The sequence below is a fragment of the Crinia signifera genome, chromosome 3, assembly GCF_055691185.1.
Source record: "Crinia signifera chromosome 3, ASM5569118v1, whole genome shotgun sequence".
Taxonomy (NCBI): domain Eukaryota; kingdom Metazoa; phylum Chordata; class Amphibia; order Anura; family Myobatrachidae; genus Crinia; species Crinia signifera.
In genome coordinates this window covers 269,326,674-269,345,088 of record NC_139219.1, presented here as the reverse complement: position 1 = coordinate 269,345,088, position 18,415 = coordinate 269,326,674, and the positions used below count along the sequence as shown (strand labels likewise).

At 41.9% G+C, this 18,415-nt stretch overlaps 1 protein-coding gene across 1 annotated transcript; it reads right to left on the bottom strand.

Annotated features, from left to right (window-relative positions):
• Window positions 1-1,336: 1,336 nt before the first annotated feature.
• Window positions 1,337-18,075, bottom strand: LOC146064497 (transmembrane 4 L6 family member 4-like). The gene is made up of 5 exons (XM_083178036.1): window positions 17,902-18,075; window positions 7,597-7,686; window positions 5,635-5,783; window positions 3,884-4,088; window positions 1,337-1,758 (listed from the first exon to the last, which is right to left on the bottom strand). Exons 1-5 carry the CDS (start codon window positions 18,073-18,075, stop codon window positions 1,741-1,743), a joined length of 636 nt encoding a protein of 211 aa, XP_083034162.1. The 3' UTR covers window positions 1,337-1,740.
• Between the last annotated feature and the right edge of the window lie 340 nt (window positions 18,076-18,415).

Sequence of the window (18,415 nt, the reverse complement as noted above, 5' to 3'; positions counted from 1 at the left end):
TTTCAAACACGGCCTATAACACGGCAGTTCGGAGCTGATTGGCTGGTATGTAAAGACGGAAGAACGATTCCAAAAATAGCTGCTGGAATACTGGTTAGTGGAATGAAGTAAAGTATGCAATCTTGATGAACCTGTCAATCACCACCCAGATGGTATTAAACTTTCCAGATACTGGTAAATCTGTAATAATATCCATGGATAAGTGAGTCCATGGTAGATGAGGCACAGACAGAAGAAGTTATTGACCAGCTGGAGCTTGACAGGCAATTTTACGCTGGGGCACTTGGGACAGGAATCTACAGATGCATCCAAGCAGATTCTCATACAGGTTAGTAGTCGGGCATTTATTTCTCTACCTGTTTCCGGACAAAAGATGCCAATCTGGTGTTTATATCTCAAAACTATTTTTATTTTATTGATTCCCCATTTTGAAAAATCTACATTAAAGTGATATTACAATTATTTTATATAATTTTTTTTTAAATCTCTTATTATTAAATATATGCATTTCCATCAATATATTATGCAGTTAACACAGAAAACAGGCTTTACATGTATAAGAAACAAACATTTTTTAAACTTAAACAGTTCTTCCACAAGAGGACTACAGTATGAAGACAGCTTTTGAGAGGTCAACGAGTTCAATTGAGGTAAAGGTAACTCAACCCCAATCATTTTTTTTTCCTTTATACTGTACTTTACAACCAGTAATAAAGAAAATGAATCATAGATTATTGCTATTAAATTGTATGTTGTCTTATGATGGAAAGAAATGATTTGCCAAATCTGCTTTTGTTATACACCTGCTTGTCCATAGAAGGATCCCAGCAAACTTGTACATTAAAAATATATGAGTAATGTGGGGTACACACCAGGACAATTTGGCCCAAAATGAGTCAATTTAGATACAATCTCGACCGATTTTATGTAAATTGGCCATGTTTTGGGCCATTTAGCTGCCGTTTTGATGCGGATGCCCGGCCCCGCGGGTCGTTAGGTCTTTTCTGAGAAACGACTATTGTAGTGGGTGTGGGTTGCGATCGGATCGCGATCACAATCAGGTGCCTTTTCTGTGTGGGTCGGCGGCTCCGGCAGCTTGTGAGCAGGTCGTACGTTCCTGTGATGAACCGCTCACGAGCAGGATTGTGCTGGTGTGTACCCAGCATTAAGCTTTCCCTTTATTCCGTCACTGCAAGAAACCAAGGCAGGGAGCCAAGTAATGACACTGTAATACATATAAATACTTTATTTCCACCAAAAAGCAAACAGACTAATTTATAACAATTTACAAATCATCTTATCCATTGGGGGAGATTTTATTTTCCAATAAAAATAAAATGTATGAATGTTGCAGTTTTAATATAAGTTTTAATATGAAGTGTTGTGTGTCTAGTGCTACTTTAATGCTTTATACTGCATTTTCTAGCCTCTCTTTATCAAGGTGGGGTATATACAGTATGTGACAGCATATCTACTCTACTCTAGTGCAAAACAGATATTATGGTCATAGCTAGCAGTAGGCCGAACAGGAGTGATCATCTAATATCTGACACTCTAGTCTGTACGTTATAAGATATATAAATGATAAAACATGGAAAAGTGCTTTATTTGTTTACAGTTTTGTACAAAAGAAGATTCAATCAAAGTCATAGAGGCTCTTCATCTCTAGTCTTCCTCCTATTAGTTCACATTGCTAGCTGATGAATGGAAGTCACGTAATGTCGGAAAATCCATCAGACGTTAAACAGGTCCATCATTCTGAGAACAAAAAGACAAGTATTAGTAAAATAATCAATTCAAATAATTATCAGTACTGGTGACAAAATAATATCATCTGGTTTTGCTTTTATTTTACCTATTATATTTCTACATTGCTGTATTATCTACTGAGTTCCCTGTCCTAGTCCATGGAGACCAACCCAGTAGAAGTGAATGTGTTGGCCTCTCCACCAACAGCTAATTGGTCAGTTATGCATCTATCTGCTGGGGAATCTGTTTGAATGTTGCTCATTTATAAAAAAAAAAATAGTGTTGTTGAAAGGGCTTTTTTTATTTAAACCTCTGATCAATAGCGTAGTTAGTGATTGGGGAAACATATAAATTATTCTGGAGATCTTCTGTACTATTGGGAACTGTTTTCGACCAATCGGAGCACTGCAATCTTTTCTGTTGCTTTAAGAAAACCTTTCTCTCTGGTCACTACCACTAAAACAACAATGAGTACCAACTGAGTACCAACAATTACTGTGTTGGGACAAAGGGCCTGGAGAAGGACTAAACCATACTGCACGGCGCCCATCGGGTCTCATCGCATACCTTAATTAAGGTATGCGATGGGACCCGACCAACGCGATTTATGGGCTTTTTTTAACCTTTACCGACAATTAGAAAATCGGGTCCATCGCATGCTATTATAATGGCATGCGATGCGACCGACGTGATTTAACATTGTATGCATTGTACTCAATGTTAAATTCCTATGTAAAATCGGGTCCATTGTATGCCATTATAATGGCATACAATGTGACCAATGCGATGGACCCGATTTTAAATAGGGAACAATGTTAAATGGGCCACCATACCCGATTTTTGATTGTATACCCACCCTGATGGGTAATTTAATACCACCCCATGATGAACGCCAACCCGAAGCGTGGCGAGCGCAGCGAGCCTGTGAGGGGCGGCGGTACGCGTCCTCCGACTTTTTCATACCCCCCCACTATCCACATTGGCGTGGAGTTGATTTTATATAGTGTGGCGAGTGCAGCGAGCCACCGAGCCCGAAGCGTGGTGAGCGTACGCGTAATACCTGTGAAGTAATGCGCGTCCCCTCACGCCCATTAATTCACAGGTATTATGCTGCCCTTCGCGGGGCTCGCTGCGCTTGCCACGCTTCGGGCTCGGTGGCTCGCTGCACTCGCCACACTATATACAATCAACTCCACGCCGCCGTGGATAGTGGGGGTATGAAAAGGTCGGAGGACGCATACCGCCGCATCGCCTCCAATCTAAATCTGTTAATTAGCTGGGATGAAATCTGGGGCAACCAGGTAACTGGATTTCTCTATACTCCCTCACTAAGTGATGCATGCTCAAATTAAAAACTAACACATCAGTGTAAAGTAGGCGATGTACATTATAGTGTAGACTAACATGCATACGTGCCCACCCTCCCTCCCAGATCTGGCCTTAGATGAAAAGGTTTACAGGCTGAATTCAATACATGACATGCTATATAATCACACATCTATAACAGATCTATATCTACACTAATCTGGTAGTGGTTTACAATAAACTGTGCTGTGTTATGCACTACGGGAGAAACGGGACACCATCATGAACTTGTGTGAGTGAGAAGACGACAACCGGGGCAGAAATCATAAAGTAAAACTGGACCCTTTGAACAATCCATTTGTTACAATTTCTATGAAGTTTGATACATAATTGTTCTTTCTCAAGGTGACCATACAAGGTACAATTATTGTATACAATATCGCATTTCATCGCATTGCATAGGTTTTGCAATGCAATGAGATGAGATGAGATCTAGTACAAAAAGTATGTGCAGCACATATACTTTTTGAGCTGTGTGAGGAGATGTGTGACGGGAGCGCGCATCTCATTGCACATAACAATTGTACTGTGTATGGGCACCTTTAGAGAATTTATTTCAGATTTGTACTTTTTTTATTCCTGTGTTTTTATTTCTAATTCATGTATTTTTTGTGTTCTTTATATTTATTTTTTACTTCTGGCCTTGCGAGTTAATTTGCATCCTTGCGAGTCAACCAGAATAAGGTCCATTATTATAGACACCACATAAATACAATAGAAACAACGGACAATAGTAATAACGTATAATAGATAATGTTGGCCAACATACCCCACCACAGCATCCGCACTTGCAGTCCCCACAGATTGTCCCAATAAGACCATTGATGACTTGTATAGCACAGAGCACTCCTTGTACTGCTGCCATTATCAGGAGTATGGAGAAGAGGGTCAAATTCCAAGTAACAATAATTTCAGTTTTAAATGAGTTTATTTCTCTACACACGCTCCATAAATCAGTGTTTCCTAGATAATTCCTTCAAAGAACAAGAAAAACTTTAAAAAAAATGCATATGAATACATTAAAATGACAGTAGCATATAAGAGTGCTTTTCGGGATGGGAGACAACTGCATTCCACTTGTGTATTCATTAATATAACATGTTAACAAAATTCAAATGTCTTGTTTGTCAAAAAACTTATGTTTTTAATACAGTAACTATCTGGTAAGAATTAACTTTGATGTGGGCAAAGCTTATTATATTGCAAAATTATGATCAAATTGCCTTTGCTCCCATAATCAATAAAAATTATTGTGTGCCCCATTGATAATTTTTTGGGTTCTTGTGTATTAGCTGGGCGCCCAATTAGCATACGTACGTAGGGTAAGCTACGTTGTCTGCGTAGTCCAACGGCTGCCTAGCACAGTGACGCCGCGGCAGCCCGGCTCTGTCCCCGGCGTCCATGGCTCTGTCCCCGGCGTCCATGGCTCTGTCCCCGGAGTCACACAGCGCCAGTAATCGCCAGATCCTCTGCACTGGCATACGCCGACGGAGAGGGGATCATGCGGGCGCCGTTGGAGAGGCTCTCCAGCTGTCTGTAATTATTAGCACGTGCGCCTCATGCATAAAGGGGGTATGCTGGCACAAGTGCATCCTATGCGCAATAAAGGAGGCATTTTCAAACCCCCGCTATCCACACCAGCCCGAAGTGTGGCGAGCGCAGCGAGCCCCACGAGGGGTCGCGTTACGAGTCCCTCCGACCTGTTCATACCCCCATTATCCACGTCGGCGTGGAGTCGATTTTATAAAGTGATTTTATAAAGTGTGGTGAGCGCAGCGAGCCACCGAGCCCAAAGCGTGGCGAGGGGACGCGGAACACATGTGAAGTAATCCGCGGCCCCACATGGGGCTCCCTGCGCTCGCCACACTTCGGGCTGGTGTGGAAAGTGGGGGTTTGAAAAGGCCTCCTTTATTGTGCATAGGATGCACTTGTGCCAGCATACCCCCTTTATGCATGAGGTGCACATGCTAATAATTACAGACAGCTGGAGCGCACTTTATAAGATCAACTCCACGCCAACGTGGATAGTGGGGGTATGAACAGGTCGGGAGGATGCGTAACGCGTCCCCTCGAGGGGCTTGCTGCGCTCGCCACGCTTCGGGTTGGCGTGGATAGTGGGGTGTTTCAGGAACACATTCACATTTGCCATATCATACATCTGAGACAGTAATGAACATGGTCACAGGTTCTGCAGCCATTACACTGTCACTTTACCTTCAGCTATGACAGGGACACTGACTGTCTGACTACGCTGATTCTGACAGGGACGCTCGTGGGAACACTACGCTACTTCTGACTGACTACGCTAACTAAGCTGGCTCTTACTAACTACGCAGGCTCTGACTGACTATGCTAACTACGCTGGCCGCGGGAACACTACGCTGATTCTGACAGCGCCGCTACACTAACTACATACTGGGCGCCCAGCTAATACACAAGTACCAATTTTTGTAGCATTTTAGTTCTATGGTTGTATTAATTTGACAGAATCTGAACACAAATATGAGGATAAGCACATACCCATCCGCAAAAGGATAACCCCAAATCTCTTCACCAGCTATTGTTCCTATATAACATTTTGGGCCCTTGTTTATAGCCACTGCAGCAATGATGAAGTTGTAGGCAGCTCCAGCTAGACCAATGGCAGCAAAGATGACAGAAGAGAACATCTGAAACAAAAAACCCAAAAGAAGAATAATAATAACATGTTACAAGAGTATCGCTGACTGGCTGACTAGTTTTATATTTATTTATGTATTTAATTATTTTGAAACCATTTTTTTTTCTAAACAGCTTCTTCCCAGGGATAAAAGTTGGGAGGTACAGGGTGGAATGGTTGGGGGACCTAGTTCCACCACAGCCCAGCATAGTACTTCCAAAAGAAAAGCCAGTGTATGTGATTCCGTGCCATTATTGCCACAAAAGTGAAGAAGAGTGTAGAGGAGTTCCCCAAACTGCCTTAAGCCCACACAGGCTCCTTTTCTACCCTACCAAGAAATACAAAGCAGATACTTTTGAACAATTTTCACTGCACATCACTCAGAGAGACCGTAGATCCCACCAAAAGGGACCTACGGAGGTTAAAGGAATCCTACAAAGGATCACCTGAACCCCTGTCGGGAATCTCCCTAGAGTGACACGGCACTGAAAATTCCCCATCGGGGGGACCCCAAATAGGTGTATCTAAAACACTGAGTAAATCAATACCCAGATTCACCCCATCTTTATTATTAATTTGTGAGCAATAAAACACCAAGTTTTACACCAATCATCTTCTTCCGAGTCTTACACACACCCACACGAAAGCACATAAACACCACAACAACTCCCCCCTTCTAATCTCCCCAATTTAAGAACACATCTCACACATAGGCAGCGCTAAAGCCCACCCAAACGTAACTTTAACAAAGGGATTAGTATGATATCACAGATCAAGCATAGTCATGCGTTTTTAGGATCACCCGTATCAGACCTGTGTTTTTCCTGCTTAACCTGGATTGTGTACATTTTCTACAATTTGGCTATTTTCATATGCTCTGGTATTCCTCATTGTGCTGCGTTTTTCTCATGTTAAGCCCCTAACATTCTAAAACTGTGTACATTTTAACCAATATTTTTAAATGATACTCACAATAATGTCATAATGACATTTTAGTGCATAGTGTGCACTTACTATATGGCTAACGATGCATGCTCCCATGAGTCCTATGTCGACAGTGCATTCCCCTCAGTTTGAGGATACACCAACAACAGCATACTACATAATTTGCAGTGTGTCATCTAATGTTTACACAGCTTAAGGGTTCAAATCAATGGTGTGGAACACCCCTATACCAGCCCAACCAAACCACCTCAAGGCAGCACACTAGTGAGAGATAGCAAGTGAAGCCTTAAAACAGGTATGTCAAAACTTTGGCCCTCCAGCTGTTGTGAAACTACATATCCCAGCATGCCTTGCCATAGTTTTAGCATTCCCTAATAGCAAAACTGTGGCAAGGCATGATGGGATGTGTAGTTTCACAACAGCTGGAGGGCCATAGTTTGGACATGCCTGCCTTAAAAGAATGAAAACAGCTACTATAAAATCAAGTGAAAGATAGATACATTGATAAAAACAACAAATAAAGTGCTATAAAGTGCTAAAATAAGTGTTACATTGTGATTGCTTGAAGCATCCCAGTCAAAGAAGTTCAGGGGCCCCGCGCCCAAAACCCACACCACAACTGGCATACAGTACTTTATAAATGAATAGGTCTTTCCGAAATTTGTGCCTTGTTGAATACGCTGTCAGCAAATGCAAGGATCCTACTTAAAAACAATCAGGGACAGGTAGCAGTGGTGCTACTCCAGGCTGAATGAGTCTCTTGCCTTTAAGTGTACATACAAATACACAATATAGGATATATAGGGGAGGGCCACTAAACCCAAGCGTGTGAAACAACCCCAGCTTATTTCATGTGAGGTATATTGATTTATGCTTACCGCAAATCTCTTCCCACAGCTTTCATTACCACAGCATCCACAGCAGTCATTTTGCTTCATACCCAGAAAAACAAGAGCTGGGAAGATCATCTACAAAAGGCAAAACCAAAATTAGAAATTTTTCGACAAATTAATTCTTGACTTTAACTAGTAAATTATTTGTCAGGATAATAGAACTAATTTCACAAAACAAAATGGTTTCTTTGTGGAAACTCCTAGCACTTTGCCAACATACAGTAGTCCAACTGACTATGAGATCAGACAGTGTGTATACCGTGTCTATACTGTATATCTAGCAACTCCGAGCAGAAGATGTCTCAGCCACCGATAATGATCATATATATATAGGAGCGCTCTGGGGTACTGGGCTTTATATACAGTACATTGATATTTGTGCATTGAAACCTATATCATATTGTTTATAGTACATTGTGGTTTTCGTATACAGTTGTGCTCATAAGTTTACATACCCTAGCAGAATTTGTGATTTTCAGAATATGAATGATAACTCACAAACTTTTCGGTACTTGTGTATTATCACGGTGCCCAGTAAGCAAATAGCTTACTGGGCTATTCTGCGTAGGAAAATCGCATCGCGTACCGTGTATAGTGCTCTGCGATGCATGCGATATCCATGTTAACTTCACAGGAGTGCTTATACAATGAAATATCGCCTAGGATCTCATGGCACCAAATGAGATGCGATGCGATATTTCATTGTATTAGCGCCCATGGAGCACCCATGGCATGAGATGTGATGGGTACTTAGTATGACATGTGATGCAATCACCTCTGCCATTGGTTTGCGTCACCCCCAGTATCCACGTCAGCCCGAAGCGTGGCGAGTGGCGGCGGAAAGCGTCCTCCGACCTTTTCATACCCCCACTATCCACGTCGGCGTGGAGTTGACTTTATATAGTGTGGCGAGCACAGCGAGCCACCGAGCCCGAAGCGTGGCGAGCGCACGTGTATTACATGTTAAGTAATCCGTGTCCCCTTGCGGGGAACGCTGCGCTTGCCACGCTTCGGGCTCGGTGGCTCGCTGTGCTCGCCACACTATATAACATCAACTTCACGCCGACGTGGATAGTGGGGGTATGAAAAGGTCGGAGGACGCGTTCCGACGCCCCTCGTGGGGCTCGCTGCGCTCACCGCGCTTTGGGCTGACGTGGATAGTGTTGCTGTTTTTGTGACACATTCGCACCTTCATTATCATTCATCTGACAATGATTTACTTTTGAAATTTAATGATAACAACATTAAGAATGAGCATAATAATTACAGTAATTACAAATGCATTAAGAAAAACAAGAATAAGAACAAATGTATGATTACAAGCAGTAAAACGGAGAGAAAACAATGAAAATGCACATTAAATCAGTTTGAGTGCATGAAGGATTCTATCGAATTGCTACTCTCCTGCCAAGCACTTCCTCCAGAGAAATTCCTCTTAGGCTCACCTTACTTCTGCAGGATTATATATGGCACCCCCACATCGCCTCTTTCACTGCCAAACGCATGGCGTGCCCATTTTTGAAAGACTGCGTCTGCGGCAGAAGACGATGCTCCTGAAGGAACCCGACAGCCTCCTCCTCGCTGTTAGGGAGGCTGAACATGTTTGGCACCGATGATGCAGCCATCATTTACAACTTATGTCCTGGAGCTCTGAGTGATGCTGCTATTCTCTCACAGATTCACCTCAGAGTGATTCTGACAGGGAGCGGGAAGAACACTGACTACGCAAATAACGTATCTCTGACTGACTACGTCAATTCACAAACCAGAGTTATGCATAAAACACTACAGAAACAGTATTAACTACTAAAATCGCATCACATTGCTTGCATTTACTTATTGGTGAACATACGATGTGATGCAATTTCACTACGGTGCCGTGATAATACACAAGTACCAACTTTTCTTTCACTAATGGTTTTGTGGTTGGGTGAAGCCATTTATTGTCAAAAAACTGTGTTTACTCTTTTTAAATCATAATGACAACAGAACCTACCCAAATGACCCTGATCAAGAGTTTACATACACTGAAGATTTTGGCCTGATAACATGCATACAAGTTGACACAAACGGGTTTGAATGGTTTCTAAAGGTAACCATCTTCACCTGTGATCTGTTTGCTTGTAATCAGGGTTTCTGGTCTCCTGAAAGACCCTTGCATCTTTCATCCAGTGCTGCACTGACAAGTCTGGATTCTGAGTCATGGGGAAAGCAAAAAAATCGTCAAATGATCTTTGGGAAAAGGTAATTGAACTGTATAAAACAGGAAAGGGATATAAAAAGATATCCAAGCAATTGAGAATGTGAATCAGCAGTATTCAATTAAGAAGTTTTAAAATGAGGGATTCTGTGGAAACCAAATCACGTTCAGGTAGACCAACAAAAATTTCAGTCACAACTGCCAGGAAAATTGTTCAGCGTGTAAAGAAAAATCCACAAATAACTTCAGCTGAAATACAGGACTCGGACACAAAAGAAGAAAAAAAGTAGTTGCGGCGGATGCACTCCAAGAAGGTTGGGTTATTGCCTATTTTATGGAAGCATTTTCCAAATTATTTTTAAAAAGTGGGGAATCTTATCAATCTTTATTGAAGAGAACTTCAAGATGCACAATAAGGAGGCATTTGAAGATAAATGGGCTGCATGGTCGAGTTGCCAGAAGAAAGCCATTACTACTCAAATGCCACAAAACATCCAGCTTACAATACTCCAAACAGCCTCAAAACTTCTGGAACAAAGTAATTTGGAGTGATGAGACCAAAATTTAACTTTTTGGCCACAATCATAAACATTACATTTGGAGAGGAGTCAACAAGGCCTATGAAGAATGCTACACCATTCCTACTGTGAAACACAGAGGTGGATCGCTGATGTTTTGGGGATGTGTGAGCTACAAAGGCACTGGAAACTTGGTCAAAATTGATGGCAAGATGAATGCGGCATGTTATCAGAAAATACTGGAGGAAAATTTGCACTAATCAGCCTGGAAGCTGCGCATAGGACGTACTTGGATGAGCAACATGACAATGATCCAAAACACAAGGCTAAGTCGACCTGTCATTAGCTACAGCAGAATAAATTGAAGGTTCTGGAGTGGCCATCTCAGTCTTTTGACCTCAATATAATTGAGCAACTCTGGGGAGATCTCAAACGTGCAGTTCATGCAAGACAGAACAAGAATTTACAGGAACTGGAGGCTTTTTGCCAAGAAGAATAGACAGCTTTACCATCTGAGAAAATAAAGAGCCTCATCCACAATTACCACAAAAGACTTCAAGCTGTCACTGATGTTAAAGGGGGCAATACACGGTATTAAGAACAGGGGTATCTAAACTTTTCATCAGGGTCATTTGGGTAGTCTCTGTTGTCATTATGATTTAAAAAAAATAAACACAGTTGTTTTACAATAAATGGCTTCACCCAACCACTAACCATGAGTGTAAAAAAATTATTGTGAGTTATCATTCATATTCTCTGACAAATGGCCAGAAAATCACAAATTCTGCTAGGTTCTGTAAACTTATGAGAACAACTGTATTATCTTTGGAATTAATGTTCCTACTAGGTTGTTAATCCCTTGTGATTACTGTGTTTTACAAAGGCAATCAATACACCTTTATAAAGATGCTTGGTCAGGTCTTGTCCCAATGTGTTGTGTCTCCCTCACCTCACAGCTACACTTCTTCGCCATATTGTCACCTCAAATACCAGAACCGGGCATTATTTCAGGGATATAGTGACAGCAGGATTTCATACTCAACCTATTTATAGGCACCCATCAGCCATAACATTAGAAACATCCTGCCTAATATTGTGTAGGTCCCCCTGTGCAACCAAAACACCACTGACCCATCAAGGCTTGGACCTCTGAAGGTGTCCTGTGGTATCTGGCACAAAGACATTAGCAAAAGCTCCTTTAATACCATGCATTGTATGTTCTGACACCTGTAATAGCGCCTATTTCAACATTATTTGTAATTTTGCAAATTTTAGCAGACTGCCCCACACTCCGGGTCCCATCCCACGAGGTGCATACAAAATGTTATAGTCACATTGCTATTGTGTGAGTGCTTTGCTATACCAGCCACCCCACGCAGTGTAGCTGTGAATCCAGGTGCAGGCCGGCCACGGATGGGGTCGCAGTGGCTGCATGTGATGTCACACAGCTACCATGGCACGCCCCTAAATGGTCCAGACCCGCCTACATTGTTCAAACCGCACCTCATCAAAAATATTGCGTCGCTGTTCCCACAACAATCCGTCCTTAAATGTCGGAAACTGCAGGGTTTGCTGAATTAGTCTCATAACCAGCATCAACATTTTTCTGGTTTGTGCTCCGTATCTCTGCTGTAGGTTAGGACCAGATGGGCTAGCCTTCACTGCCATGTGCATCAATAAGCCTTGGGAGGTCTTAACCATTTTGGTAAAATCCTTATGCTCACCCATTTTGCTTCCAACACATCAACTTTCTGTCTAGTTTTCCCACCCCCTTGACAGGTGCTATTTCAACAATATAATCAATGGTTGATTGGAGTTGAAATATTCCATGTGAAGTGGCAGTTCTCTATCTGAGGAAGCCGCTCACACCCAAAAAGAGGTGGAGAAATGCCTCATTCGACTTATTGTACTGAGCACCATCTTCTTTGCAACATAAGGGGATCCCCTCCAAGCCTGCATTTCCTTTAAAAAGCAAGTACTGTGATCTTATACCCAACACAATTATGTATAAAAGGGTTTGGATGGCTAAACCCAGCGGGCAATAGGAAAAAATCTTTTTCCCTTTTTTTGCATTTTTTCATTCAAATGTTGTCTGGCCAGATAGGGGACAAGAGAACTTTGTTTTCACTTCACTGAGGCCCTTATTCAGATCGGATCGCAGTACAAATTTGTTCTCAAAATGGGCAAAACCATGTGTACAGTACTTCAGGTGGGGCAGATGTAACATGTATAGGGAGAGTTAGATGTGTGTGTTATTTTGTTTCTGTGCAGGGTAAATACTGGCCACATTATTTTTACACTGCAATTTAGATTTCAGTTTCAACACACCCCACCCAAATTTAACTCTTTCTGCACATGCAGTGCCCCACCTGCAGTGCACATGGTTTTGCACATTTTGAGAACAAATTTGTACTGCAATCAAATCTGAATAAGGGCCTAAGTGGATTCAACATCTGTGATTCACTTCCTTTATAGGACTCAACAGTCCATTGGACTCTCGTGTTCCCCCATTTACAGTAGGTCATTGTTAACAACTAGCCAACAGGATGTGCAATCATCTAACAACCAGCAGTTAACACAAGAATAACATTTATATGATCGATAATAAATGATGTCATTTTTTATTGTAATTATATTGTGAATTGTTAATATCACTGGCCAGTGAATTATAGTAGTTTAATACATTTTATTTACTTATTTTTATATACATTGCTTCTAGCGCTTTATTGCATTTACTTTGTGTACTACTGTATTATGTTTATTTTGGGAATGGGCACTTCCCTGTATATCGCTGCAAGAACCCTTTACGGATAGGACACCTGTGTAACTATACATCAACCATTCAATTGTACCTATATGTAGTTTGGTATATATATCTTCTGAATAGGACCAAGTGCCGATCAGGGATCAGGGATGACGAGAGGACATCTCGAAACATGTCGGAATAAACTGCTGTGTTAATCGACATTAAGAAAAGCCTCGTGAGTGCCGCTTCATTTCTACCTGTTATATATATATATATATATATATATATATATATATATATATATATATATATATATATATATATATATATATATATATATATATATATATACACAATCCGGGAGGAGGGTGGCACTCAAAAAGAATTTTCAACACATTTAAGTGTATTTGCCCTGAGAATGAGGGACACCCCGAAAGCGCTAGGCGCTATAATACACATATGTTTTTTATCACTTAAATGTGTTGAAAATTCTTTTTGAGTGCCGCCCTCCTCCCGTATTGTGTTTATTTATTTTGGGGAAGGCACCTATTACTTTAGCACTTTTTGGAGTGCTTTATTTACATCCTGGGCAGGTCGTTCTGGTTGACTCGCAAAGCTGTCATCTAAATGCTGCCTGCACGAACGTCCGCCCCCCCCCCCCCCTCACAAGGCAAATATCATAGCTTGCGTGCAGGGCAGAAATCATTCGATGGTCGCTCACCATTGAATGATTTCTAGAGCGTTCGAAATTCTAAGTCACTCTCTGGTGACTCAGATTTGCGGGGCCCTGCTACAAGAACAGGGTGGGCATCCGGTGATGTCAGCTGCCCACCCCCAGCACCTACGTCATGGCCGAATTACCATGGGAATTCCCATGGGCACGACCCGTGACCCTTGCCAGCCACCCCACGCCCGCACTGCTCCATGCAAATGTACAGACATGAATGACCTCCTGTATTTGTTTTTTACTCACTCATTATATTGAGTATCTTGCATGAGACTTCTTATATTATAACTTATCAGAATTACACTACAGTATATACTTTTGTACTCCTTCTTTTCTGGTCCATGAATAAATGTCTATAAATTGTAGGCTACAGATCTAAAAAGACTTTTGAGAAACACTCAACTTGGCTCAAAGTGATTTGTATAAGTTTTTAACACTGAAGGCACAAAGGGGGTTATTTAGACTTGATCACAAAGCACATTTTTTAGCAAATAGCAGAGAGAGTTAAGGTGCCCAAATATGGTGTGATTCTCACATGCGATTTGACATTTTTAGGGGGGTATTCAATCTTGGGTCAGGACTTTCAAGCTGGCCCGACAGCCTGACCCTGTCCCATTCTCAGTCTGGTCGACCTAGAATTTTCAGGTGGGATTCAATGTCCCACCTGCAGTGGGACGAGAAGGGGGCATAGCCACGAGCTGCGGCTGGGAAGAGGCGAGCTGCAGCCAGGAGCTCGTCACTTCCCGGATGTTCTCGGCAGAAGGAGCCTGACTGCTTGTGAAGACAAGCTAATTCTGCCGAGATACCCTGCTCAATGCTGTCGGTGAGGACAGCATTGAATAGGGCAATGCAGCCATCTCCCCCGTCGGGCTTCCGACGCTTCCGGCTTGTTGGTGGTAACCCGGGGTCCCCGCTGCCTGCCCGAACCCCCCCTAACCCTGTCAGTCTCCCTGAGGCGGAGACGGACAGGGTTCCCGTCGCCCCACCGACGGAGATTGAGACGCGCGTGAGACGCACGCGAGTCTCAGTCTGATGGCTGGCGAGGCTGCTGGTGGATCGCCAGCGGGGACGTTCTGGCGATTCGCCAGCCAGGAAGAGGCCTGCCCCATCTGTAGGTGTGCGCACATTGAGTGTTAGGGGTGCACAGGTAAAGAACTATATTCCATTTAAAGAAGTATTTAGACTGTATTCCATTTAAAGAAGTATTTAGACTGTATTCCATTTAAAGAAGCGTCCATCAATCAATTATATGTGTGTTTGCATTGTTAATTGAACTAGACCATTGTCATATCACTACACACCTGCGTCATCCATATATGTTTACGTCTGTATTTGCATGTATTGTTACACAGAGTAATTAGAAGATTAAAACTGAAATAGGCAGGATATTTTGGTGTGGCTATGCACACTCCTTTGATGGTGCACCCCCTAATAAAATGTGCTGCGCACGCCTATGATATAGAGTTTATAATGGAACCAACAAATATGGTTACTGTAATGTATAGTTTAAATTCTAGAAAATATGTAACAATTTCATAACACACTCCTGCGAAGTGGGGAAAGTAGTGGCAGTGAAAGCTTTGCAGATTTGTTGGCAGCTGGTAAGACTGTATGACCTTATACTGTACGTAAATGAGTAAGTACAGATCGAGTATCCCTTATCCAAAATGTTTGGGACCAGAAGAATTTTGGATAACGGATTATTCTGTATTTCAGAATATTTTTATATTTTATTGAGGTATCTTGCATTTATGTTGTACAACCACATCAAACACATGAAATACACACAAATATATTTTATTTGTGCATGAAACAAGGTTTCAAAAAAAGTTGTGTAAAATCTCAGATACTGAATTTGAATGCCAATCAATCATTTTCTTGCAGATATTTAGTGCCAGTTACAGAGTACATATCATATCCTCTGTAGTGTCAGTTACAGAGTACATACTGTATCATATCCTCTGTAGTGTCAGTTACAGAGTACATACTGTATCATATCCTCTGTAGTGTCAGTTACAGAGTACATACTGTATCATATCCTCTGTAGTGTCAGTTACAGAGTACATATCATGTCCTCAGTAGTGTCAGTTACAGAGTACATACTGTATCATATCCTCTGTAGTGTCAGTTACAGAGTACATACTGTATCATATTCTCAGTAGTGTCAGTTACAGAGTACATACTGTATCATATCCTCAGTAGTGTCAGTTACAGATGTCCCAGTAGTGCTTTAAGTGAACAAAAAAAATTACAGCCAGGAAACTATGGATAAGGGATATTTGGATAAAGGATACTCAATCTGTATAGGCTATCTGTAACTGCATAATTACTCATTTAATGATACAATATTGATGTCTAATTTAAGGAGCTGTATTCAATCAGGGATTCGGACTGTCGAATCCCGAGCTGTTTTCGCTCAGCTCGATAGGAACTCGTCAGGCAGAATTTCAGTATTCTGGATGTCAGAAAGTGGGTGTGTCAATGAAAACAGCCGCGGATTGTCGAAAAACGGCCGTGAATTTGACAATCTGAGTCCGATTTTTGTCGGAATCTGCCTTCAATGCTGTTGAAACCATAAGCATTGAATAGGCGGCGGCCTGAGCTGGTAAATCTCTGAAACTTTCAACATGCCCCTTAATCTGTTTGTTGCTTTTGCATGGTATTGCAAATGCTTGGCAGCAGCTAACACTTTACTCTACCCTTTGGACAGACTCTTATAAGAGTCTGTGGGGGAGATGCTCTAACCTGCTTCGCCGCGTTGTAATGTCTTTAACGGCGCCGTTATTATATCCCCGTATTCTGTGTCCCCTTGTGGTGTTGTGTTTTTCCCAGCACTTCCGCATTCTTCTGTCTTTCGGTGCGCGCTGCTCTCTCCATAGACTTGTATTTGAGAGGCGCGCGCACCTTATGCTGAAAGACCCGACGCAATCTTTTTCTCTCAGTTACAACTCGCCTCATCTAACTAGCGGAGAGGTAGAGTAATATGGTTTTAAATAGTGTACATTGCTAAAGCACACCTCTATTTCAAAGCAAACATTTCTGCAGGAGCAGAACTACCTAAAAAAAAAAAAATACCTTCTGAAATGAGACACACGCCTCAGAATGATCCCCATTCCCCGCGCCCAGGAGCAAGTTATGCGCGCATTGACTAAAAGTCAAGTGACTTTCCGGCGGCGTCCGGAAAAAGCCATTGCGCATGTCCGCCCAACATAGGGCGGGCGCATGCGCACAAGTGAAAAAAAAATAAACCCCTAACAACGGAGCATTACCATAACGCACTCAAACGTGAAAAAAGAAAACAACAGAGCATATGGCGAAGTCAGGAGGAGTAACGCTGCGATGTGACAACGGTAATTTCCCGAAAATGTCACTTTATCGCAGCGAATGTTGCCCGTGCTTCTAGGTGCTAAAGGGTCGGCGATCAAGCAGTTTGCCGCACCGGTTCCCACCAAGTGGCTGCACATGCGCATAAATGTATATGCGCAGTCGCTCACCATCGCTCCCCTGGACGAATACGCAGGGGAGAGTGAGGACCTGAATAAGTGTATATTAAACCTAAATCATCTATAGCAATAGCAAAAAGATCTATAGATATTTAATGCTATTCACTAAAGGGTAAATTCACTGAAGCTTCTAAAAATGAAAAAAATGTGATGTTGCCTATAGCAACCAATCAGATTCTGTCTAAAATGTCTTGATTGCATCCTTAAAAATGATAGAATATGATTAGTTGCTAGGGACAACATCACTTCTTTTCAATTTTAGAAGCCATAGAAAACTTACCCCTACGTGACTGAGGACAGATGTTGAGTCCGACAAGGTATTTACACAAGGCCCCTTGAACAGTGTATTGATCCCAATATCCATTGAGATGTTCTCCCCTTATATATATATATATATATATATATATATATATATATATATATATATATATATATATAGTTTTATTTTGGCATTGCATCTTATAAGTGCTCTGTGCATTTGGCCTCAGAGTTTAGCTGTGTAACCCCCCCCCCCCCCCCATTGCTTATGTTGTTTATGGAGCCTTTAACCATATGAAAATCACATTTATAAATATACCAGTAAATGATGTACTCACCAGAACTCCAGACCCTGCGAGCCCCCCGAGGTAAAAGACTTCATCTGAGATGAAATTAGTGTTGCTTGCTACCTTCCCACCAGGGAAAAACAGTAGGATATTTGCCAGAACAGACAGTATAGCTAAGGGGATTAGGGTGATGCCCAGGCATTTCGCACAGCCCCCGGAGCACATGATTGAAGACGGTAAAAGAACTTTTCCCAATATAAGATCTTTAGCCCTCAGCAACCAGGTCAGTGCTGGGCGAGTTGGTCCAATGTAATGTAATTGTCTTTAGGTAGAGCTTACTATAGTCTGGGGTTTTATGGCGATGTGCTCATTGATGTCACATAGCTAGTTGATCAAAATCTATGAGATAATGTATAGAGCAATAATTTGTCATGACAACTAATAAGTAACCCTGTTAATATTCTACTGGAGCAGACAGAACACTCCAATCATATATCAGAGATGGAGGTATTGTTATATCTTGTCAATATCTAAAGATCCCTTTTGCAACTGTCACAGCTATGCA